At 42.3% G+C, this 26,946-nt stretch overlaps 2 protein-coding genes across 4 annotated transcripts; one reads left to right on the top strand and one right to left on the bottom strand.

Annotated features, from left to right (window-relative positions):
• Positions 1–403: 403 nt before the first annotated feature.
• On the top strand, positions 404–5,822 carry LOC135239101 (cystatin-B-like). 3 transcript variants are annotated; one of them, XM_064307534.1, is made up of 4 exons: positions 3,838–4,010; positions 4,251–4,396; positions 4,978–5,079; positions 5,443–5,822. In XM_064307534.1, the coding sequence occupies exons 1-4, from the start codon at positions 3,950–3,952 to the stop codon at positions 5,569–5,571; spliced, it is 438 nt and encodes a 145-aa protein (XP_064163604.1). In that variant the 5' UTR covers positions 3,838–3,949; the 3' UTR covers positions 5,572–5,822. The 3 variants fall into 3 exon arrangements, with proteins under 3 accessions (XP_064163606.1, XP_064163604.1, XP_064163605.1); XM_064307536.1 differs by lacking the exons at positions 3,838–4,010; positions 4,251–4,396 and adding an exon at positions 404–609; XM_064307535.1 differs by lacking the exon at positions 3,838–4,010 and having other exon boundaries at positions 4,182–4,396.
• A 946-nt stretch (positions 5,823–6,768) lies between these two features.
• LOC135239099 (WD repeat-containing protein 70) lies at positions 6,769–25,662 on the bottom strand. The gene is made up of 18 exons (XM_064307533.1): positions 25,516–25,662; positions 24,007–24,066; positions 23,253–23,336; positions 20,867–20,951; positions 20,116–20,347; positions 19,635–19,694; positions 18,931–19,064; positions 18,515–18,668; positions 18,317–18,393; positions 17,288–17,462; positions 15,369–15,468; positions 14,645–14,729; positions 14,285–14,423; positions 11,159–11,259; positions 10,491–10,570; positions 9,616–9,732; positions 7,943–8,105; positions 6,769–7,110 (listed from the first exon to the last, which is right to left on the bottom strand). The coding sequence occupies exons 1-18, from the start codon at positions 25,538–25,540 to the stop codon at positions 7,023–7,025; spliced, it is 1,959 nt and encodes a 652-aa protein (XP_064163603.1). The 5' UTR covers positions 25,541–25,662; the 3' UTR covers positions 6,769–7,022.
• Positions 25,663–26,946: the final 1,284 nt, after the last annotated feature.

Below are 26,946 nucleotides of genomic sequence, written 5' to 3' on the forward strand. Positions count from 1 at the left end.
ATGGGGAAACTTGTTTCTGGGCACCAGAGGCATAGACCAGAGGCTTACTGAACGGCAATACCTCGAGTTACCACTGGTGTTTGTGAGCTTCATGGAGAATGGCAATGCCTGGTGTCCTGATTCAGGACCTCTCTGTTCAGGACCAGTTCATTGTTCAGGATCATATGTTTTGCTGCATCACCGAACAAACCAAATGATGGGAGGGGAGAACAGAGAAAGCAAGGCCAAATTTTAAAATACATTTTCATGGTTCATCTAATTTAATTTATCGTTGTTGTAACATGAACGGAAATATTATCGTATTCAGTAGTTTATTCTTATTTATTATCAGATTTCACGTAGCCATTTTCAAATTGCAGGTTTGAGTTCGGTTAATCAATTGGTACGCTCTAACTTAGTCACGTGGTACGCTATAACCTAGTCACAAACTAAATAGGTAAGTTTTGCCGTGTTGATTTGACAGCACGTGTCGTAGGCTATCGTTGCCCTGTTACATCTTATCCAAAACACGGTCCTGTTCGAAAATACACTCTGACCATCATGCAGCGACGTGGAGGAACAGGAGCACCGCAGGACGCCACTTCCGAGGTGCAGAAAATCTGTGATGAGGTAAAAGTGAATCTCAAATGAACAAATGAGGCTACTTTTATTTGTTCTGTGAGATAATAATTTAAACTGGACGATGCAACCCTTGGAATGTATAGCCTAGCTACGGACAGTAATCGCATCGCACTCATATTTTATGTAACTTCACTGTGCGAATTGATGTGCTTGGCAGATATGTCCGTATTAAAACTGCTAGCATAAATAATGATTTGTTAGCTGACAGTTCTGCTCAGAGACTAAAACGATCCTGAGGATCCGCTTCGAGGATAACATTCATCATAAGTCAAAAAAAGGCTTTGCAGCAGCTCTGTGTGTCCCACCAAATCAAGATTTCACAAACTGCGAGAGAATGGCATGTCAGAATAATTGAGAAAAAAGATGTTACACTGCCGCTGGCCTGAGCTATACGTACAAAAAACATCCATTATCAATACAAATGATCTCCACATTTATATTACAGTATGTCTATCAGTCATCTCTGCTAACATTACCTTCACAGAGCAGATTCTACAGACACAGTTCTGTTGTCCCCCAAACAGATATTTGTCCCCTCAGCTGGACTGGACACTTCTCTCTCTGTAATAAATCCATATTTGGCCGTCATCTATAGGGACACCAAACAAATACAATGTCATGTAACAATAAAGGGATGGTTTTCTTTCCTTTTAAAAAAGGAAGGTCTGACTGTTGTGTCAGTTTTACCTTTTTGGTAGAGGTCGTTTCAGTTCTTCCATTTTGGGGCTGGCTTGTTCCTCTCCGGCAGACCCAGCCCGGTCACTGCATGGCCTAATGCGATTTTGGTTCAGATGCCATCTGAGATCAACAAGAAAAAAGACTGAAGGTGATGACACTAAGGAGAGGTTGTTATGTAGGCTAGGCAGCATTTCATATAGCATTGACAATGAAAAATCATTTGCAAACCACATTAATGCGTCTCAGATGAGACGTTAAACCGAGGTCCTGACTCACAGTGGTCATTAAAGATCCCATGACACTAGTTGCAAAGAGGTGTCCTGGCTAAATCCCCAACCTGGCTTTCTCAAACTTGCCACCTAATCATCCCCTGATTTAACTGGCTAAAAAAAATGTTCTCTCCCTCTCTGTACTGTAAAGCTCATAAATGGTTCATTCATTCATTCATTTATCAATTTACTCTGAAGCATATCTAACCAACTCATATCAGTCTAACAGGTAATCATTGTCAATCAAGTGATTATTAGTCTATATCAATAAGACTACATCCTCATTGTACACGTGATTATGCATGTGACCAAGGACACAACTCAGCATGTCTGCTGAGCTAAAAAAAATGTATTTCCTGGTTCTGATGTGCTCCCCATAGGTTTCTATTGGCATCGCTGTCTACATATTATATACTCTAAGGAGGCAGATTGTGCATCACTTCCTGTGCATCACTTCCTGATCGGCCTCTTGTGCAATGGCTCCTGGGAATGCATAAGATTGCACAGGTGCCAAGTCTTTTTTGGTTTATGATGCACAGAGATGTACTCCTTGTAATACCCAAATCGCCACATAAACAATTTTATTAACTGAAATTTTATAATTTGCTTCTCGCTGAAATTCAACAATTGTTATCCAGGTGTGTAAAAAATAATTTAAATGATATAGCCATAACAGGCCACCAAACACAACATAGGCTAACGTTTACAACACAGGGTGAAAATAGGCTAAATAACCCAGGCTATAGAACATAACAATGCAGTATGTGATAAACGTGCGCATGTTGAGTGGGCTATGATAAAGATTCAGCTGTTGCCAGAACAACACAGTTGAGCTGTCAATCCACAGGTGGACAGACCACAAACCTATGGGGCTTTTTAGCAGTGGGTACCTAAATACGAAGGATTAACATAAAAACCAGTAAATGCAGAGGGTTGACGTGATCTGGGGGTTGGGGTGGGAGGCGGGGGGTGTGGCTCTCTGGGAATTGACAGCCAAAGTGTCTAAAGTCTAGTTTGCTGCTGGATTGCAAGCTATACAGGTGCTTGCTGAAGCTGTAAACAACCTTGCTATGGTTGCTGTACTTTTTTAGCCTGTGGTGAAGTCCTTTAGCTAACGGAACACTGATCTCAAGCAAAATGGATGAAATTAATCATTGAAAAGTGATTGTTGCAGACAGGAACAGCTCATTGGGATGGCGGGTATGCCATTCTGCCAAGTAACGCCTTGGCGGGGCAGCATGGCTCACATCCATACAGCACCGAGAGTTTAGGGATTCAGGGTTTCCTACAGAAATAACCACAATTACCACAGTCTCTCAGCCCTTAAAAACATTAACTTCTGTACCTTCTGACCTCATGTCAGCAGACAGAATTCACAAACAACTTCAGGGGTCTGCACAATGAGGCCCCGAACTTGGGGGATTTTGTGTTTTTTCCGTATTCTTCTTCCTACCAAGTATGTCATTGCAGATGTTCCAGGCACATAGGATATGTCTCCCCATTGGCCATTTAGCCAGTTTAGGAAGCACTGGGGTAGCATTGATTTGGAATACGGCTTGTTTAATTTGTGTGAGCTAAGATGGGCAATATTGTTTCTTGTAACTTGGCATAATTTTGATGTCAATGCTTTTAATGGCAGGCCTAGATTTTGCAAGGTTGAACAAATGACTTACAGAGAGTGCTTTGTATGTGTGAGTGACTTGTCCTTTTTGTACATTGAAAACATGTTATTCTTCAGATATAATTCACTAGGCTTTGATTTATGTACCTGCTTTGTCTTGAAATTAAGCCTGCTCGGTGCATGAAAGAAAGCAAGACATCATCAATACTAACTTTTAACTTTTGCATGTGATGTGCTTTATATTACTGGCTGGATTAGACTAACCCCCCTGCAGGTTAACTGCTCTCTATACCTGTGACTTAGAACTCCACCCAAACAAGCTGCTGATTGCCTGCTTGGCTTCACCTGCCTGTGGCCCTACAAAATATGGGTAAAGACAACCTTTATATATAATTTTCTGTACTGCAATGTTATTAACTCTGAGTCTAACGTAACCGAAGCAGTACAAGGTGGAAATTATTCGAGACGATTTAATTGCCTAGTGATGATAAATGTACCCCATCGCTTCAAAACTGTTTCAGTCGAGTGTGTTGAATAGATGCTTTTCCCACACCTCTGATAAAGATAGGTCAGTGACAAGAAATTTTAGAATTTAAACGAAAATAATTTGGCCAGTGTAAATTCGTAGTTTTCAATGGAGAAACTTGCTTCTGGTCACCAAAGGCTTACTAAACGGCAATACATCGAGTAGCCTAGCCACTGGAGTTTGCGAGCTTCCTGGAGAATAGCAATCCGGTGTCCTGGTCCTGGTTCCAGGACCATGCGTTTTGCTGCATCACCGAACAAACCAAAAAATGGGAGGGGAGAACAGAGAAAGCAAGGCAAAATTTCAAAATACATTTTCATGGTTCATCTAATGAAATGTATCTTTGTTGTAACACGACCGGTAATATTATCGTATTCAGTATCCTTTTCCTATTTATTATCAGATTGGATGTAGCCATTTTCAAATAGCAGGTTTGAGTTGGGTTAATCACTTGGTATGGTCTAGCCTAGTCACATGGTACGCTATAACCTGGTCACAAACTAAATACTGAACTTTTGTCGTTTCGATTTGACAGGACATATCGTAGGCTATCATTGCCCTTTTACGTGTGATCCAAAACACTGTGCTGTTAGTAAATTCTCTCTGATCATTATGCCGCTATGTGGAGGAACAGGAGCACCTCAGGACGCCACTCCCGAGGTGCAGAAAATCTGTGATGAGGTAAAAGTGAATCTCCAATGAACAAATGGGGCTACTTTTATTTATTCTGTGAGATATTATTTTAAACTGGACTTGCAGCTCTTGGAATGTATAGCCTAGCTACGGACAGTAATCGCATCGCACTGATATTGTATGTAACTTTTTCACAAAGCGAATTAATGTGCTTGGCAGATATGTCTGTATTAAAACTGCCAGCATAAATAATGGTCTGTAGATGATAGTTCAACTAGATGAGTTAGTTGATAGTTCAATTAAGTTACGGGTCGCTGTACGGAAGGTTTTGTGAAGGTGGAATGCTTCCGCAGTCCGGAATAGGCTAAAAAGCTTCGTTTGATTAGATACAGTTGAGGCGTGCCTTGTTTTTAGACGAGTGGTCACAGTTACTTCGTGAGTCACAGTCACAATGAATTTTTGGGCGGCGTTGTTGTTGGTTCAGCAGTTTTAATGAAAAATCCCCATCGGGCAGCACATATGACAGGTGTCCCATTTGAAGAAAGTGAATTCATTCTGTGTGTGTTTGTGTGTGTGTGTGTGTGTGTGTGTGTGTGTGTGTGTGTCTGTCTGTGCGTTTGTTCTCCAAGATTAAGTCGCAGTCGGAGGAGGATGCTGGGAAGAAGTTTGATGACTTCAAAGCAAAATCGTTTGCATCCCAAGTGGTGGCTGGAACCAACTACTTCATTAAGGTAAGTTCAGTTACAGTTCAGTGACAGAACCGCGTTCAGAAGTACTGCCATGACCAGATTAACATTATGGACTTCTGTCAAATAAGTAACATTTGGTGACTGAGACCAATTTCTAACAAATAAACATAGTATTACAGCAACAAAATGCCAACCTAGCCTACCTAGTTAGCACCAAGCTGGCTCTCTTATGTGCTTCAATCCAAACACGTGTCTTGCAATGATTTTATTTCATTGATAAGCATTAACAGAAACGTACTAAAATTGATAAAATGTGAAGAACCACATTTTAACTGTGCCTGTGTTTGTGAGAGACCTGTCTGGTGATTGGCCCATTGTCCTCACTCCTCTACACTTCCCCTGCAGGTCCACGTAGGTGGAGATGACTATGTGCACCTGTGTGTCCATAGACCACTGCCCTGTGCAAACCAACCTTTAAAGCTGCTTCGCCAAGAGACAGGCAAGCTTCACCACGAACCAATTGGTTACTTCTGACCACCCCAAGTCCCTCTGAGTGCTCAAGAGTATTGTGCCTAGCGTCTGGACTACAACCTCTCCTATATTTTACTCTTTTTATTTGTAACTTTCAAAAATCAACTATCAAGCAGCTTTTAAAGTACTCGCAATACGTTTTGTCCTGTGCATGCATTGAATTTCACACTGCTGACTGAAAAAATTAAATGGAGTGACATTTGGAGTTATTTTTCTCAACTAGTAAATAAACTTTAAACTTTATTGTAAACATGCTATGAATAAATGACTGTGTGGCTATGTTACATTTACATTTTTCAACAACCTGAGTGAAATGAGTGTATTACTATGAGTTTCAAGAGGAGTTTCATGCACAAAAAAATTTAAAGACCCTGCAGCTCTCCATGACCAGGATATTGACGGCAGCCATTTTGCCCCAGAACGTTCTCCACACATCAGCTGAGGTGGAGAGGGAGAAACCAAGGTTTGGGAATTTAGCCAGGACAGTGGAGAACCTCCTAATTAGCATTTCAAAGTGTAAACACAGCTGCATATTTTAATTTGCACTTTAAAACTATTCTGGCTGAATATGTGCCTTGCCCTTATGTGTTACAGCAGTGCACCTTGAATTAGTGACCGATGAAAGCAATAATTTAAGAGAATGCTATTTTTAGACACCGGTGTCTAATTGGGGCCATAAGAAATTAAAAGCTCTTAATGTGGCCAGACTCAAAACCATTAAAAGCTCTGAACAGCTGTCAGAAAACACCAACAGCTTCTGGTCTTCCCTAAATCAGAGACAATCATGGGTTCTTCTGTACAGCAGAGGGCATGCATACTGCCCCAAAACGGTTGCCAAAGCATTTAAATTAAGCAGAAAATCAGTAAAAGAAAAATGTGAACTACATCATATCGTGGAATCCAGCACCACATATGAAACCAATCAGGTCTCTTCTTCGGGAAGCACAGAGACCAGCCCAACTGAAATGCACTGCTGACTGAAAGTAGCTACAATTAATTACAGTCACCTGAAATGGTCACCTTGACCAAATCTATACCTCAAAATTAACTGTGATGACGCAAAAACACAAATCGAAGCTTTGATCAAGGCAAACTCTTTTAAATGTTCACACGTACGATACGGGAGTAAGCTGTTCATTTTTACTTTTTATTGCGCACAGACATCAACCGACCTGCAGAAGATGAACTGGGGAAAAAAAATGTTTTTTTTTTGCCATCTTTATTGAAATAAACCGAATCTTTAAAAGCGTGCATGTACAACAACTTCAGTTGCTTCAGACATCAACACAGAATCTTAGAGGCACGTCCAAGCTGGAGATTATATCTATAAACATTTCTGCAGGGCGTCAGTGTAAGACAGACGAGGGCTAAAACCGGGCGGGACGGCTCTACTGTACAAACGGTGCCTTCCACCTGGGGGGGAGGGGGTGGCGGTTGGGGGGGCGGGGCACAGCTCAGATCTTGCGCTTCTTCCATTCCGGCTCTTTGTCGGCTTCTTCGTCCTCCGACTCCACCTCGGCGAACATGGGCTCCGGCTGAGTCCTGTTCCAGCGGCGCGACAGAGCGGGAGGTTAAAGGAGACAGAAACAGTGAGAAGCATTTTCAAAATTGTATTTTCTCTTTTTAATTGTCTTTTAATTGCCTTTGAATTCATTGTGATTTTATGTTTTTAACTGCGGTTTTATTGTCTTTTAAGCTTGTGTAAAGCGCTTTGAATTTCCAACCTCGCCTAGCTTATCATTCATAATACGATGAGATTTGCACACTAATGTACTTGCAGGTGATTATCTGGGTTACAGGTGTGCCCATTCAGTTTCTGAATCTCGCTGTTGTAGTTTAGACAAGCTATTGCGAAACCTAACAACTGCGTTCCTCAACGCCCATAGAGGAGTGTTCACCGCAAGCCAGCATCGGTCCTGCCAGTTCCTGTGACTAACGCATGAGCAATGAGACACTCTATCACAAATTTTCATAAACAGCAACAAGTCTCCGTATTGGTCTAACATGAAATATAAAACCATACATCCCCACTGAGTTGGCTTTTCCATTCTTAATACGGTCAGGCCCAACACTATTAAAACCTCGTAACAGAGAAGGGAATACAACATTAAATAAAGTCTAAGTCCTAAGAGATAAATCCTGAGTCCTATGAGAGAAATCCTGAGTCCTATGAGATAAACCCTGAGTCCTAAGAGATAAATCCTGAGTCCTATGAGATAAATCCTGAGTCCTGTGAGAGAAATCCTGAGTCCTATGAGATAAATCCTGAGTCCTATGAGATAAATCCTGAGTCCTGTGAGTTAAATCCTGAGTCCTGTGAGTTAAACCCTCAGTCCTGTGAGAACGTGTGCTGAGACTGAGGCTGCGGACTCACACGGTGTAGGCTGGGGCGACCCAGTACGGGCTCTCGGAGGCGGCCTTGGCGTGGCGCAGGATGGCCTCGCGGGGGTTGCTGTCGTCAGTCTTGTCCAGAGCGATGTTCTTCACGATGAAGGAGGACAGAGTGCCGCCGTGAGCCGCCACTCGACCGCCTCGACCTGCGTGCGCACGTACAGGACAGGTTAGAGGAAGTCTCGCATGCACTCATGCACGCGCGCACACACGCACAATCACACATATATGCACACACACACACACAATACACACTACACACACAGACACACAAACCTAATCACACATACACTCACACACACACACACACCATGTACGACACTGGCAAACATCTGAGACTGAGGACATCTGGGAAAGTGTGACAAATATTCACACAAGCACACAATTCAGTGAAAATATCCTTGATTGGCTATTTACAATGTCTTCCAAACCGAAACCCATCTGCTGTGCAGTAGGAAGAGCACCGCTGCCTACAGATACACTCAATAGTGTGGGTTTGTAATAGAGGCTGGGGAACTGACTATGAGGAAGGAAACTGCTGATTCATTTTCCACAGAAAGATTTCCTAACAGAGGGACAACACTACAGGGATAATATAACAAGCATGAGAGAGAGAGAGAGAGAGAGAGAATATAACAAGCGTAAGAGACAGAGATAATATAACAAGCATGAGAGAGAATATAACAAGTGTAAGAGACAGAGATAATATGACAAGTGTGAGAGAGAGATAGTGTAACAAGCCTAAAAGAGTAAAGGACTGTCAGACGGCCTGGTATAATTTATTTCCCTGACAGTGCAGTAAATAACAGCAGAGACCTTCATCTCAGATAAATAAATTAGCAGCGTTTTGGGTTGTGTTGTGTGTCAGCGTGCCAGGTGTTTATTACATCAGCTCTTCCAGTGCTCCAGACTCGGCCAATACACCATGCTTTCCAAATATAACCACCCAGTAGCCCCAAAGGGATGTAGGGCTGAGCGTGATTTCCACATATAACCACCCAGTAGCCCCAAAGGGATGTAGGGCTGAGCGTGATTTCCACATATAACCACCCAGTAGCCCCAAAGGGATGTAGGGCTGAGCGTGATTTTCTTCCTTACTAAAGTTAAACAATCTGTAACTTCCTCATTTTTTTTATTTAAGATTAAAAATAAAATTTTAATTTATTTAAAATAAATTTGAAACATGGACGCAAACTGACTGTACCCTCCCATACCTTATGAAGATACTGGCCACAGTCGGCACTGGCACAGTCTGGATATGATCTGACACTGTGAGGCTAATCCCAATGATTTTATCCCTTTGTTGTATGTCGCTCTGGATAAGAGCGTCTGCCAAATGCCTGTAATGTAATGTAATGTAATGTAATGTAATGGAATGAGGGCTCCACTCTGAGCAGAGTTAGGGAGAGTCCAGTGAAGGGGGAGGAGTTAAGATAAGGGGGAGGAGTTCCATGAAGGGGGTGGAGTTCAGATAAGGGAGAGAAGTTCAGTAAGTGGGAGGAGTTCAGTCAAAGGTGGAGGAGTTCAGTTAAGGGGGAGGAGTTCAGTAAGTGGGAGGAGTTCAGTTAAGGGGAAACCTTGAGAGACTTTAGAAGCAACATGGTGAAGAGATGCATAAAATATTGGTGTGCGGTGTAGGTGGGGGCTGTTTCATACCTGGTCCAGAGACTGGGGGCTCGGGTTTATGCGATTTCAGCGGATCAAGCCTGTCTTTCTCCAGCTGCTTCCTGGTGCTGCGCTGTCGTGCCTCCCTGAACATGGGCAGCGCATGGGCTGGGAAAAAGGAAGGGACACCGTAAACATCAAACATCAGAGCACCACTGCACCCACAACACCAATCCACCCAGAACACACTGCACCCAGAAACACTACAGCACCCAGAACACACTGCACCCAGAAACACCACAGCACCCAGAAACACCACTGCACCAAGAAACACTACAACACACAGAACACACTCACACTCAAAATGAAATTAATGTTAAGAATGGCTGTATAGTATAGTGTTTAGGGAACTAGGCTTGTAACTCAGATGGTGCAGGATCAATTCCCAGGTGAGGTACTGCTGTTGTACCCTTAATAAAGGTCCTTAAGCCAAACTGCTCCATGAAATATCCAGAACGGTGTTTCATTGGATAGTTTATTGTACATCTGTGCCTGTGGGAGAGATGTGTTTCTTTTTTGGAAAGGAGTTGCACTGAAGATTGAGTGCTAAATTATGTGCAAAATTAAAGGATACAACTATATGTAACAAGACCAGGTTAAAACCTAGTATATGGCTGGACCTAACACACGTGATCCAGCCGACCAATGGTGTAACTTCATAACTCGGCCGACCAATGGTGTAACTTCATCACTCAGTCACAGACATTCGTGTTTGTAGGGCTGGCCCCACTGTTGCGGTCCAGCCAAAAATAGGGCAAAAAATGTCATCTACAGCAGGCAGAAATTATGTGTGAGTGGAGAATTTCAAATCTTGATGTAATTCTCTCACATGAAGATGTTCTGTTACACACGAGAGTAATACTCACGTGTGATGATGTAGTCCTGAGTCAGGGTCTCTGCCTGTCTTTCCTTCCTCTTGCTCTTCACCACACACAGCTTAGCTCCTCTGTGAAATGGGAAGTGCAGTTATCAAGCTTTACTCTTCCTGAATTCCTCTACAGTGAGTGAGCTTTAGGCCCTTATGGTAAAATGCCACGGAAGTACATAAATCATAATGTTTACTGGAGACAAACAAAAGACAGCCAATGATGCGGTTGTCTTGAGAACTTTGGGCAGTTTGTTTCACCAATGGGGAGCCAGTGCAGACATCCATTGTGACAGGGTGAAGTGACCATGCAGGGAGGGGAGTGCCAATCATCTCAAGCCTACTGTCATGATCAGTTGGGTATTCCGGATTAGGGTGGGAATTGGATACCTACAGCCCCAGGTTCAGTGGTAAATAAATTTTAAAAAAGAACAAAAATAAAACCGAGTCAGACTTTTAATTAATGTGCAAATTTTGTTAGACCTTTGGAGACTGTGCTGTCTAGGCTTCTAAGCCCAAAAATGTGATGGTTATTTTGCCTCTCAAGTGTAACAGAAATACATGAAATGTGCTTTCCTAAACTCAGAATTTGCCACCCCCCATCAGCCAGCACTCAAGAAATACCTTTTGAGAAACACTAGTTTATCATGAACAGCTGATGACACTCACCTCTGACTCTTGACAGGGTCGTAGTAGACCTTGGCCAAGCCATTCCCGGTCCCCACCATGATCTGGTTCAGTTTAGGGTGCCAGAGACAGCGTACCACACTCTGAGGAGAAAAGGAACAAGGGCCATGAGAAAGACAGAAAGAAAAAGAGAAGGAAAGAACGGTAAGGAAAAGAGAAGGAATAACAACCGCAATAGCAACTATTCATATAAAATAGTATATACACACTCGAGAAGACAGCAGTTTGAGCTGGAGTTCAGGTCAGAGCATATCTCTGGTCCTGCTTATTGTACCTGCTGCTGGGTGCCAGGACGGGCTGTTGTGCCAAAAACAGGGCTGGGTCAGTTTATGGTCTGGCTATTCCATATTCCTTTTTGAATCTCAACTGGAAAATTAACTTTTTTTATTACTTGATGTTTTTTTCCCTTCCTTTCACATTGTTTGTATTGAATTTCTCAGGGCGCATCAGATCAGAGGTGGCAGTAGTCAATGCCGGTATTGAGCCACGAAGCACAAAGTGCTTGCCTCTATCACCATTCTGTTCACGTGGCATTCGATAAGCGCAACTTTCCGCAAAAAATTACAACTTGAAAAAATAAATAAATAAATAAAAAGGACACATGGAGACACACACATAGAAGAGAAGATGATACACCACTGGATGGGGTGAGTTAGGGATGGGGATGGGTTGGGTAGGTTCCCTGGGGACTTGTGTGTGAACTTTGGTCAGCTGGAGTGTCAGCCACATGGAAGCTCCTCTAACTTTTCCACAAAATCAATAAAGCCATCACACGTTCTGGGGAAGTTATGCAGGGCCACATTTACGGTGTGTGTTATTTTGTCCAACTTAAAATTATACAGGATATGTTTGATTAGCTGAGTGTGTGTGGGTGGAGCAGCATTTTTTCATTTAAATAATATCAATAATATAGCCAATAGAGAGGAGAATGCAATGGCCTTTTGTTGAAGAATCGTTTCAGATGTATTATCAGAAGTGACCCCAAAATAGCAATAAGTGGGTGGAGAGTAAGAGGTCTTTTAAAGATCCTTGAAAAAGTATCAAAAACAATGCCCAGAAATGATCCAGCTTAGTACAACTAGTAAAAATGTGGTATACAGTTGCTGGTGATATTTTGCATCCATCACAAATGAGATCTTTGTCCGTCTTTGCCGGAGCAGTTTTGGAAAAATGCAATCTATGGAGAGCTTCTAATCCCAAAAGACCACGACACACACATACAGATGCGGTGTGTACTTGCTCCAAGATCTGCTCCCAAATATAATTTAGGATATCAAATCCTTATTCAAAGCATCCAGTATGTTAAGTTTCCTAAATTACCTGACCGTATAGGCAACAGTATACCTGAAAATCAGGAGCAACCAGGACAAGTTTCAATGAACCTAAAAAAACTTCTTTCATATAAAGTGAGGAAATATACATATATATATATTTTTACTGTACTCAATTGGCTAAATTGAGATCAGAGAATGACCTAGTGACAGTCACACCAAGATATTTGAAGGAGTCCTTAGCAACCATGATGGGAATGTTAGACTGGATAGTGTAGGATGAAGTAATACAGAAGTATTTGCTTTTATGCAAATTTAGTTCACCCTCCAAAAGTGTCTAGCATATCGAGATCAAATGGGTGTGATGTCTGGTTTCATTATACAATGGAGGACATCTGCATGAAGAAAAACCTTGTGGACCTCTGTGGATCCCTTCAATCCTCTCATTCGGTCTCAGAGTTAAGGTAGGCCATTCGATGACAATCACAAACAGGACAGGAGTTCCCCTGTGCAAGGGGAACTGACCTGAAGAAAGGTTTTCGGTAAGGATGGAAGCCATAGGTAAATCATTTAAAAGCTTGATCCATGAGATGAAGTTTGGGATTAATCCAAATTTCTCCAGGGCAAAGAACGACTAATACCATTCAACTCTGTCAACTAAATGCCTCTTCTGCATCAAATGAAATATATGGTGTGTGCAGTATGTTCAGCAACCTTTGCCCATTAAAAAAGGACTCCCTGCCAAGGCGAAAGCCAATCTGATCATTAGAAATGATGGATGGGAGAACGTTCTCCAAGCAAAGGCCTAAGACTTTGGCAAGTATTTTAAAATCTGGATTTTAAAGAGTTATGGGTCACTTTGGCAAGTCTTGATGGGTTTTATGGTTTTTAAGTTATGCGTCTAAACGATGAACAGCAAAAAGGGAAATAGACTTGATATAACGTTGGAGGAAGGTACTTAGTCTCAAGAGGGACTGCAAGCCAAAGAGGAATAAGTTTATCAGAAAACTTATAAGGGAAACTATCTGACCCCGGGGCCTTCCCACTCTGCATAGAAGTGATGATAGTTTTTATGGCTTCAGAAATCCCATCTTCAAGTGCTGAAACATCCTCTGGGCTGACCTGCCGAACATTAAGGCCAATAAAAAGTCCTAAAATAAGGTATGATTGAACTGAAAGTAAGGAGTGTAAAGATTAGCTAACATTAGCAGCTATACTAAGACAGATATGGTGGTCAAGGTCAGATATCTTATTAAAAATGCCCCTCAAAACAGTGACTCAAAGCAGCTTCATTCCAAAAGTCTGTCAAACTCAAGATAACTGACGACAATTCATTGCGTGGATAACGCTGATAATGAAATCGTCATAAGTCCCATGTGCGTCATCAACTCTCCAAGCCAACCCTTTACCACCCCGGGGGCTGATGGGATGTGCCGACTGAAAAAGAAAAGGACTTCCGATGCATCGGTGAAGCTCATCCTGAAGACCAAGGGAGTGGGATAGTACACCTGCGTGGTGTTGCTAGCCGAGTGAAATTTGCATATCGCCGCAGTGAATGAGGAATGTAGCCATGCGACCTATGGGCGGATATTGGGGCAGAAGTGAACGCGGTGTCCCTGATACAGTATGGGACCCTAATTACGACTGGCACGCAGGAGCACTGGTTCCCACACCGTATAGCTGTGCTTGAGCACCAGAAGCAGTCTACCTATAGCTCCTTGTGGTACAAATGTCCAGCGGGGCCCGATCAATAATGATGGGCATGATGGCCGTGGGGAAGATCTTACCACATTACACACCTTAATCTCATATAACTTCCGGAAGGACCTTAACTCACCGCATCAGTCACCTCGATCTCATACACCTTCTGGAACGACGCCCTGTCGAAGAACGCCAGCTTGCCGTTGCCCTCGCCTTTCTTCACTGAAGTGCCCGTCACTAGGAGCCTGTCATCTGGGCTGAAACAGCAGTCCGTCCTGGGAAAAAAAGAGCCAAGGTTAGTCCGCAAGTCCCACGGCAATTTTGTTAACGCTACAGCAGCCAAAGCAATTAGACAGAAATGTATACAGAAATCAGAAATTAAATTCAACACACATATTTATTTTCCTCAGCTGATGCCCACTCATTTTCATACAGCTCTCATTCCCAGAGAGGCTGTAATTCCCACCAGGGTTGGCATTCCCAGAGGAGTACTCACATGGGGAAGATGGTGGTCAGGCCTGAGGCGACATTGAGAGGCTTGCTGAAGTTCCGGATGTCCCAGGTTTTCAGAGTGTCGTCACCTGCATGGAACATCACAGTCAGAGCAAAATAACCCACAGTACACACACGGGATGGGAGCAGAGGGACCCAACAAGTACCACTTCAGTAATCCTGAATGAACCCATTGATTGAATGAGTCATGACACAAAATAGAGGGGAAAATTCAGTTGAATCATTCTGCCAGATGCACATCAACACTCCTCCAAGCAAACAAGACTTTACAGTCAGCATGATGAATTAGTTGCAAATTAAGGTCACACTGAACATTTCCTTCAGCTTGTTCTACCTAAGTGTTTAAATGGATCCGCTTCAAAAGTGACACGATGATATAATGCGGTCTATTGTATCTGCTAAACAATTTTGAGAGCGAGCCAGAGGTGAGTCACTAATTTGCAGATTGCCTACAAATTGATGGATCGAATTTATCGGTAGCCTTTTCAGGAAATTCTTGTGCCTCGAACGGAAGAGATCAGCATTTCGAACTGGCACAGAAAATACAGAAGAGACACGACAGCTTATTTACAAACGCTCAGCGAGCAGATGGAATCGGGGGCAGCTCTGACAGTTCGACTTCGTCCGAAGACGTGACGGGTAAACTGCAAGCTGTGCTGCCGCCCCCGCCGAAATTCAGCAGGGGCTCGACACCGCGCCCGTCTCACCTCCTCGGGACGCCAAGGTCGTCCCGTCGTAAGAGAAAGCCAGGCAGCAGATGTCCGAGCCTGGGGTGTGAGCCTTACGGCAGTGGAACTTGGTGTGCACCTGAAATGGAGAGAGGGAGAGAGGCTGAAGTTATTCTGTAGGTACAGTTTTCATTTTGAAAGTTATATGAGACCCTGTTAGCTCTCATTTCCCTATAATTGGGTTGGCTTTATTTGCGCTCAAACACACAGACTTAAGAGTTCCCAAAAGCTGAAATTCACTATTGGACAAAATCAGAATCAGCTCTGTAAAGATCTGTCTTTGTATTTAAACACTTTTGATCCTTTCATGTCATGATTTATACATAGCTGATCCAGTCTGGCCTTATCAACTATCTTCCTTTGTTTCTGGAATTGCATATATAATATCTTTATTTATAGGTTCATAAAAATTCTGAAAATGAAAATGTCCCTGAACAAAAGCAAGACATTAAACAAGAATCTTTGAATATATATATTTACAACAATATAATGATTTAATACAATTGTAAACACCATTTTCTCCCCCTTCCTGGGCAGTGAACAACTCAATGTCCCTGTTGCCCTTCCTGGCCAAGATATGTTAAACAAATGGAATGCACTTCTATATGTCGAGAGTTGGTGTATATACAATGTTAATATTGGAATGAACATTGAGCCTGCGCAATGGAATGGAAAATGTAATTATGGTTTGTGTATAACAACATATTAGTATATTACATATGGTTTGTACACTAAAGTATATTACTACATTACATAACTAATCCCGGCTCACGAAAATAATTCTCGGCGAAATAGCTGCACTTAAAAGTGCCCCCGTTTGGAGACGTTTTAACGGTATTTCCATCACGGCAGTCTCACGCTATTGGTAGCGGCTAGTCTCCGCTCAGTTCAGTCGCGCTTTGAAACATTGACGTCAACCACGTTCCTGCCGTAACAGCTAGGCTACGTCAACGTCAACAGGGCAGCGGTCATGAAAAAAAATCCTTGAGGTAAACTTTTCAAATCCGTTTTCAAATGAGTTTTCAATGGCTTCTATTAGCTACGTACATACCTATACTTTATTAATATTGATAAACAAACTGGCGGATAAGCATTCACTAGCTATGTAAATCTGGTAAAAACACAAATTCATGGAGTGTAAATACATCCTGAAATATGCAGCCAGCCATACGCTATGACCGTTTTGTATCATGAGCAGCAGTCTAATGACTTTTTGATTTATCTTCTGAAGTTTAAAGACAGAGTCGGCTCCAGGGTATTTCAGACAGGCGAGCGTTTAAGTTTTCGTGGGACCCTATTCACTTTGTTAATGTTATTTACTTCAATGAGACACTGAACAACTCTGCACACTTTAATAACGAAAGTGAGACCGTAGCTTAATCATGGTGGACCGGGGGTGGGGTACATCGCAGATCGCAATGGCCCGCCAATGCCCCCTGTCACACCGGCAATGTCTAAAGATAAAAATACTTCAATTCCATCCTGTACTGGGATCTCTGCCATTTTCTGAAGGGGTGACAGAATTGTTTGATGGCGCTGGCCACAATCAAAGTTCCACTATGAACTCAGCGGTAATTACTGGCTATATTTTAATTTTGCCTTAAATAAACAATCGGAGAGCAATAATGTTTTAGTAAAGATAACACTACAGACATAAAGATAATGCGCAGTATAGTTTATACAGCATACATAACATACACACTACATGGCCATAAGTATGTGGACATTATGGGTATTAATATGGAGTTGGTTCACCCTTCGCTGATATAACAACCTCCACTCTTCTGGGAAGGCTTTATACTAGATTTTGGAGCATTGCTGCAGGGATGTGCTTCCATTCAGCCAGAAGAGCATTGGTGAGGAAAATAATGAAGTTTAAAGTGCAGGTGAAGACTCACGCTGAGGTTCCGGTCCCAGATCTGAATGGTCCCGTCCTGGCAGCCGGCTGCGATCAGCTTCCCGTCCCGGCTGTAGGCGCAGCAGGTGGGGGTGACCCGCTTGCCCTGCAGGGAGCGGGGCTTGAAAACGGACTTGTGCTTCTTCTCCGAGTTCAGGTCCCAGGTACGCACCGTACTGAACGTAGGGAAGAGTTAAATAATGTAAACGAATAGAACTGCCTTTGCTGTGACATGGGGTCTGGTGGAGCTTTTGGGTGGAGTGGATTCCCTAAACTACAAAGCACCCAAAACGACAACAGAAAAACAAAAACAAAAAACAGCGAACAAAGGGAAAAAAAAACAATCTGAAGGCATAGAGTCCTGAAGGCTAAGAGAAAGAGCAAGGACAGGCAGAGGCTGGGTTTCAGAAAAGGTCTGTTATCTACAGGCACGGATGGTTGTGCATTTATAACAGGCCTAATGAAGACGAGCAGCAACCCCTGTGCTGACTGCTATCAGCCTCAGGTGAGCATGTCAGTGTGTGAGGCTGCTGGTTCAAGGCGCTAAGGGTGCTATTGCAGCAGAGATAATGTAACTGTAAAGGGTGCTACTGCACCAGAGATAATGTAACTGTAAAGGGTGCTACTGCACCAGAGATAATGTAACTGTAAAGGGTGCTACTGCACCAGAGATAATGTAACTGTAAAGGGTGCTATTGCACCAGAGATAATGTAACTGTAAAGGGTAATACTGCACCAGAGATAATGTAACTGTAAAGGGTGCTATTGCACCAGAGATAATGTAAGTGTAAAGGTGCTATTGCACCAGAGATAATGTAACTGTAAAGAGTGCTATTGCACCAGACATGATGTAACTGATTCTGGTTTTCCCATCCACCACTCCTTGCCACTTTGAGGACATGCGAGGTGTTGGTACTCACTGGGTGATTAAATTCATGCAGGTTCGTTAGATGGTTATTAGGGCATCGCCTCTAATATTAACACAGACTTATGACTTCTGCCTCTTCATTAAGTTCTGCTCCTTACTCACCCATCATTGGAGCAGGTTAGGAACTCCTCCTTAATCTTTGGATGCCAACAGCCACTGTTCAGCATTGCGGTGTGACCCTGTTCAAGGGGTCAGAGCAATGAGCCACTTCATTAGCAGACTTATCACTTTCAATGGAAATAGGTTAAAAAAAAGTAACACAGTACATATTTAAAGGAACCCCCTCAGCCATGACTGCACCTTAGTGTTGACCATGTCCACGATGTACTGATCCCCCTTCACACACTCCAGGACCTGGAAGCCATCCCGGTCCAACACCTTAGCCTGAGCATTTCCCGCTACTACCAGGATGACATCGCCAGTGACGCTGTACTGCAGGGACTTGATCTGGTGGCTGCAGGGAGGGCAGAGAGAGATATATAGATGAGCAAAGAAGGCTGGCACTCTTTCGATATAAGCAGGCAGGTTACATAATTGCATAATTTAATTTACAACATGCATCCATTAAGTACATAACTGTGCTTAAATAAGCTAAAATGACACTTGCAAAGAAATGAGCAAACTAACAAAAACAGCGTGATGCATGGAGCCTCGCTTATATATAAAGTGTAAAAAATTAAATTAAAAAATATTTTAAAATCTGTTAGTGCTCTCACCATTCACAAGGCTGAAGGGATCGAAAAGCCTGCAGGGCGGAATCCATCCCAGCGAAGTCCCAGAACCTCACGTCGTAGTCGTATCCCCCGGTAACCAGCCGGGCACCAGAGGGGTCCAAGCCCAGAGCGGACACCTGAGCGTCGGGGGTCACAGGTAAGCGTTCTCTTGCAGGGCAGCGTGGGTAAGACTCAATTCATTTCCATTCTATGCGTTTTAACAGAGCTCTTTTCATGCCCTAATAAGGGATCTGGTCATTAAATCCATCCATCCATTATCAATAACCGCTTATCCTGGGCAGGGTCGCGGGGTGTGCTGGAGCCTATCCCAGCGTGCATTGGGAAAGGGGCAGGGACTGTTCAGTAAATCAGTTTCTTTAATAAGTCCAATTGTCCATGTTTCACTATAAAATAGGGCTATTAACAAAATGGCCATTGTTCAATGTACTGTAGAAAGTAAAGGTCTTAAAACATGCATATATTATGTATAATGAGGCCAGAATTGCATCAATATTTTCACTTAACTGATTGAAATGAAAGGATTACACAATTTATTCACAAATTCAGTTCACAGCGTTCATTTTGGTGATCGCTGAACATGTAAAACAGTTTTTTTTGAAGACAAAAACTCAAGCCGACCTTACAGAGATCACAGAATTCTGGTTGGTTGTGTCTTAACTGAACTGTATACGCCCTGGCGGTCTTACCGTTCTGCTGCCGTGCTGAAGTGTGATTTCATGTGTGTCTGGAATTTTTTTGACTGGGTTCTGTGAGAAAAGAAAAAGAGGGCATTGAAGGTTCGTAAACTTCAGTTCAATTACCCAGAATGCACGGTGATAAATGCAAACGACGTACAGCCATAAGCCGCAACGACCTGATGCCAAGTACAATATGGCCACCAATACGGGCACCAAGAATCGTGACTGGCAACATAAAGACCAGCAGAACACGGTGCACCTGCCATGATGTAAACTTGGCTGACAGTACAAGGGTGGAACTAGGACATTTTATTAAACATTTGACAAATCAAAGACTGTATCTGCACCATGTGACCAAGAACAACCAAATCTGGTATATCAACACACGCCATAGACGTGCATTTCAAGCTTCAATTCATAATTGTACAAAGACTGGTTACTAATTAACCAGTTTGGAATATTTAACCAGAAGATACGAAACTGCACATACGTCGTCTTCCTCCTGCATATCTTCCTCATCGTCATCATCATCATCCGCGGCCATACTGGCTCTGTACCCCGGAGGAAGAGGGGGTCCCACAAGCTCGTCGGGGTCCTCGTGACTGGAGGACCCGCGGGCGGCGAGCTGGGAGGGGGCGGGGGGGCCGATGAGGTCAGAGCTGGAGTCTGAGTCCGAGCCGTCGTCGCTGCTGTCCCCGCTGCTGTCCCCGCTCTCCTGGGGCCTGCGGGGAGACAGAAAGCCCACTGCTACTCTCCAACCGCAGAGCTGCCATTTTGTGAGCACACCGTGTCTAACCTTACCAGCAAACCTTCAGGGCTGATTCACAGCCATTTTAAAGTTTTAACATTCAAGTTCTTTAAATGCTAAATGGCCCAGAACAAACAAAGCCATCAACTAATCGCATACAACTGTATAGAATTCCATTTTTTAAAAATCTCTTATTTGGAATGCTGATTAGAATTTCTGCTATCAATTCAGGACAGTGCAGACTAAAACATATGCTCTCTGAAGCAGCCTGCAGTCCACAGGATAACTTGCATCAAGGTGAGAAGGGCCTACTTCTACATGCAAAGTGACAACCCACCTGTCACCTACAAAGCATTCATGAAAAGGTGTTTAGTTTCTTGCTTTTCAAGATCTTGAAATCAATCTTTTGCCGTTTCACTTCCAGGTTTCAAGGCCAGTACAAGCAGCCTGTGTCTTCCTTCCCTTCATGTTGAGGCACATTTTAATAACTTACCTTGAGGGTTTTGTTGCAGGTCTGACTTTGCTCTTCTGTGAACTGCCTGCCTCCTCCTGCTGGGCCTCCTCCTGCTGTCTTTCCTCTGGGAACACATAACAGTGTTTAACTATACAGCACACACACCTGTGTTAATTATACAGTATACACACTTGTGTTACCTAAACAGCACACACACACCTCTGTTAACTATACAGCACACACACCTGTGTTAACTATACAGCATATACACCTGTGTTAACTGCCCAAGACACAAACACACACATCTGTGTTAACTATACAGAAAACACACACATCTGTGTTAACTGTACAACACACACACCTGTGTTAACTAACACACACACACATACAACTGTCAACTATAAAGCGCACACACACACACGCAACAGCGTTAACTATACAGGACACACACACAACTGTGTTACCTATGCAACACACACACAAAGTACAGACCACATCAAGTGTACATACATTACAATGAAATTACATTACAATCATTTGACAGACTAACCCAGAGTGATAAAGTAGTGGAGAATACAAACACACACAGGCATAAACTCTACAGGCTGACTGATACGTTGGCCTGGCAATCCAACGGAGCCTATACTGAACTCAGCATTCAAATGGAGATCATTGGGTATGGACACTAATTATATTTTTGCACAAGTACGCCCTCTAGTGTTGAAACAGTTCTCCCCTTCGCTGCTTGCGCTCTCTCAGACCATGTGACTACGGAGCACGGCCTCAACCATCTGAAAGCTGTGGCTTGGCAGCCATTTAGTTTGAATAATGCAGGAAATCTTATACTTGCAAATGAATCCACTAATCGTGATAATGTAATCAATAAAAAGTATCAACATCATATTCTTGTGATTCACGCATTGGCAAATGCTGCTGAGGTACGCACTCAAAAGCTTCAGATAAAAATACGACAGGAGAGACGCTCTCACCCAGAGAAATTCAGAGCCTAAATTATTCATATTCAATCAGTAAGTTCATGCGCCATTGCAGTTCTTATTGAGCCTCCATTGTTAAACATCTTAGCATGAAACACACTCATTCCAGCTAATCCCACCATACTCATTGTAAGCCCAGAAGGTAAGAACACACTGAAATAAATGGTAGGATACCGATGTCTTGATTTCACAAGCATGCATTTACACTTATAAGCACAAATAACCACAGAGAAAACAGACATGTTGTCATAATCAAGATGGAAAAACTAGAAACCTCTGTTCATTAATCTGAGCCATTATTGTCCCATTACATGCAACTTTTAGCTCAGAAAATCCATCCTTTTATCTGATAAATGACAGTGAGCACCAAAATGATTAGTCTGCTATCGTGCACAGATGTCAAGACATTAATCACATTAAAATCAGTACTTACAAAAGAAAATGTCTGATAAATATGATCTAAAGGTTCCCTCCCACCACAGCACCAGTTTTGGCACAACTTTCATAAGGCCCAGAATGGGACAGAATGTGGAGTTAAGGGGTAAAGTGGGGAAAAATCTGGCATGAACAAAAAAATATAGAAAAAGTTCAGGAGAGTGTTGAACTTCTATAGGCTCTTTATTTGAACTTTACAGTTCTATTTAATTTAGAATTATATATATATATGTATATGTATATATATATATATATATATATATAATGATTTTGTTTATAAAAAGCAGATTGGCATGCCTGCTCACTTAAATGTCAGAAAAAAAAAATCCAGACTGACCAACTACATGAACTGACACACATCAGACTCCTAGGAAACACAAAATGTTCCCGCAATGTTACTGGAATGTTTTGTCAACATAATAACATTACACTGCATTGCAGCAACATTGTGAGAGCGTTTTGTGTTAGCTGCTCCCCCATACACATGTATATGCACATACTGTAGATGTGCAAAGCATCAAACAAATGAGATTTTCCTCCCATACACACGCTTACACACAGCCTTGTACATACACACGCAAGCGCACACAGGCTTGTGCATATACTCATATACGCAGTTGTGATTTCTCCCAGATTAATGTGCAAACCCCTGAGAGATGTTCGCTAACTTTAAACCAGAGGAACAAATCATAAATAAACCACCAGAGAGTTTACACAGGTAGGACACACCTGGCTGATTAACCAGGAGTTAAAGGCAAGCGATTGGGTTACCTGGAAAACTGAACCACGTCTTCCTTCCACAAAGTTATAACCAACTGAATCTCCCAGGCTAGACACATTCCTAGCCACAATCCTAGCCAAAAACTGGCCTAGTCCGCTATTCCACATGACAAACTACATTAACCACAAGCCCCCTTGGGTGGCTTGAATATATTGACTTGAATATATTTCACTTCCTGAAAATGTAGAAAGTAAGCTGAATGATCAGCGCTCACCGAATGCTCTCTGGCTCCTTTCGATTGCTGTTCTCCGGGTCTGCTCAAATATGGCCTCCAGGTCAAAGGTGCGAGCCTTCTTCCCTGATAGGGTGAAAGGAAACCGTCATTTGGAATTACAGTACTGGCACAACCTGTGACGTCCCAACCAATTTTAAGCCTTATAGGGACACTGTGGGTGAATCGCTGAGTCGTACCTCATATAGTGTGAGAAGGTAAATACGATCAGCCTTTAATTGCCTCAGCATTATCCAGACCACCCTCAAAGATGAAAATAACTCAAGTCCCTCTACATGCTTCATTCAGGACTAAAACCACGACACAATATGGAAGTACCCAATGGGATGGACTGTCTTCCTTGCACTTAAAATAAAAAAGTGTGTTCCAGAAGTGGGTCTCAAACTCCAGCCTAAACTTTGAACAATGGAAACGCGTCATATAATTGTGTGATATTATATGCCATTAGTCATTTCCATGTGGGCTGAATTATTAGACATTAAAAATGTGGGCTGAATTATTACAGGAAGAAAAAGCTGAACAGTAAAGTGAAAACAGACAAAGTTAAAAATATTTTCCTGAGAAAATTTTAATGAATATCACACCCCTTCTATTATTATATGTGAGTGGATGTTCCTTTTGTGTGTCTGTGGTTTTCTTTCTTTCTTTGTCCATGCAAAATAATTAACAGCACTGAAATCCCTTGTACAGAAATAATCCAACTCCAGCTACTTGTGATGCGTGAGACACAACTTACCAAAGCCAGAGAACCCCATCACAGAGGCAATGTCTCCATCACTGCTGGAGTCTTTCACGTCTGAAAGCAAAAGCAGATTATACCTTTCAATACGTATTATGGATTGTGGAAAGCTTACCAAGCGTCACAAAAATGAATCATATGGGGCAACATAGCTCATTAATCTTAGTAGGAACCCAGATACAGAGGGGGAGACCTTACTCGTACACATCAGAATCATAACACTAATTCTGTAATGAAATACAATATAGTTGACTACATATAATATTATTATTACATAAATATATTTATAATTTCACCTCGAGATCCTTGAGAAATGTGAGCTCAACAGCTTTCTTGTATTTTACAGGCTAACAACATGCATGAGCGGTATCAGTCTGGGTTTAGATAGCACCGTAGCACCGAGACAACCTTGTCTTAGTAATGCATGATTGCTTTTCTAGGAATGTGGCTGCATTTCCTTACTCATCCTACAGGTCTTAAGGGCTGCCTTTAACACAACAGACCGCCATATTCTCCTCCGTAGTTTGGTAAAGTCAGTTGGATTAACTGTCTCTTGGACAGATTTCAGTTTCTGAAGATAAACAATGACTTTGAGTACATCATCCGAGTACTCGAGGGTAAACTTTGGAGTACCACGAAGTTCTGTTTTGGGTCCTTTGTCATTTTCTTTCACATTTTCCCCCTTGGGGACATAATATACAGACATGATGTTAACTGCTACTACTACGCAGATGACACACCACTTTATATATCAGTTAAACCCAGTGATGTTCTATTATAGAATTTAAAAAATACCGAGATATAGGTATTAGGCCATAGATCTCTTAGAGATAAATTATTTTCTTCAAATCTAGATGTCTTCGCCATCTCAGCCAATGCAGTTAAAACTTTATAATTATTGTAATTATTGATTCAGATCGCTCCTTTCAGGCCCACATTAATAATGTCGCATTTCTAATTTGAGGAAATTGTCGTCCCTGCAGGATGCTGAAAAAAGTTGTTCAGGCCATTGTGAACCCTTTTTTTTTTTACTCCAATTTCTCGCTTTTTGGGGGTTCAGACAAGGGTTTCTTATGTATTTCGACTGTAAAGAGTCTTCGTGACAGTGTCTCTGTAATACAAATTAAAGTGAATTACTATGGTCTGAAATTAGTCAAGTTAGCTATGGTAGCTATCAAAGTGTCTTTTTTTAAACACGCTAATACTGCTGCTGGACCATTAGGCCTAGGTAACCAGGTAACTAACAGATAGCCAGATAACTAACAGTGATTTATAAGAAATATGTTTCAAGACATTTTAGCATGTGTTGTTAGCGAGCATGTAAGTGCCACAGTGAATTAGACGTTGTTCGAGCTTTGAATAACGTTGCTCTGAAGTTACACAGTTAGCAGGTACCACAATCGTAGCTTGCCGGACTAAGTTAATTTTCAGTTACTTAGCCATACATATACAAACACAGTAACTCGCGCAAACTTAAACAATAAGATTTTAAAATATCAACATTACCATTCCCACCACTGCCGGCGTCCATGATTGTTTGGATTTGCTTCTTCGTGTAGTTTCTTGGCGGAAGGACATCAAGTCACTGGTGCATTGCGCCCCCTTCTGTGGTGGAGTGCGGATCAGAAAGGAGCCTGTTCCAGAGCCGTAGACCTGGCTTGATCCATTCGGGGCAGTACATCTGGAGTAAAGCCGTTTGAAGATCTCCCTGTGAACACGTGCACGTACTAAAACCTCACAGTTCTATTTTATTTTATTTTCTGTGCAGATCACATCTACCGTTTTGGGGCACCAGACAAACATGACCACACAGTTCTGCACAGTTTCCTCCCCTGTTCACCCCTATGTGCCAAATTTTAAATGGTGTCATTTATTCTCTTATGCAACTCCCTATAAATGTACAATATCTACATTTACCAAAAAATAAATAAATGAAAGAAAATCAGCAATATGTGCATTTGCATGGGAAGTGAATTTCAAGATAGGAACAAATGTGTTAATATTACCAACATAATCAGAGTTCTGCCTAAGACACAATGGGTCAATTTCAGTTTGCTCAGCTGGAGTTTAAACATCAGGTCTAAAACTCTAGACCACAGAACTCCGTTAAAACAGGAACAGCTATCCAAAGATGTGGAATAAGGATTAGCTGCTCCAACTGTAATGCAGTTCTGTAGTCTCAAGGTTTAAACCTGTGGTCTACACTCCAGCTAAGCACGCCGCAATTGACCCAATGAATTTGTAATAAATTAGACTGTAATACATAAATAATAAATTATCATAAATTGGTGGTATGGTAATTTTTCCAAAATGCTTACTAAACATAATGATAATGGCTTATCAAATCCAGCTGTGGGAGATAATCTGGGTATCAACAGAAATGCGATGAGTTTGCAATATTACTTAGAGAAAACACGTGCAATTATATATATATATATATTTCTATAATTTCTTTTTATTTTTTTATGAATGTGGTGCCCAACGTGAGGCTGAGTACCTTCAATTCCCACCTCGACTTGGACTAGCCAAGTGTCTCTAACCAGTCGTTTTCATTCTGTGAACCCCACTGCAGATTCGGGAGGGTATAGGCATGCATGGTTCTCCACAGAAAAACGTGGTGTAGCCACCTGCTTCTTTTCACGATGGAAAATACAGCTAATCTGGGACAGAGCAGAGCCAGAGGAAAAACCTTTCCTACGTGGCTTCCAGATGCAGTCCACGGGCATGCGATCGACTAGCGGGGGTCGCTAGAGAGCAAAGAACGTGGATCCCAAACCGAACTAACCCTCCCATACCCTGGGTGATGCAATCGCGAATTGCATGTTGGCCTATGGAGCGGCCAGCCAGTTGCTGTGTATTACTGGGTCAGGAGATTTATATTGTTGGTGGTGTGGTGTGGTTCAGTGTTGCAGAGCACAGAACTATGACCATTTAGGG

This window comes from Anguilla rostrata, chromosome 14 (genome assembly GCF_018555375.3).
Source record: "Anguilla rostrata isolate EN2019 chromosome 14, ASM1855537v3, whole genome shotgun sequence".
NCBI classification, from domain to species: Eukaryota; Metazoa; Chordata; class Actinopteri; order Anguilliformes; family Anguillidae; genus Anguilla; species Anguilla rostrata.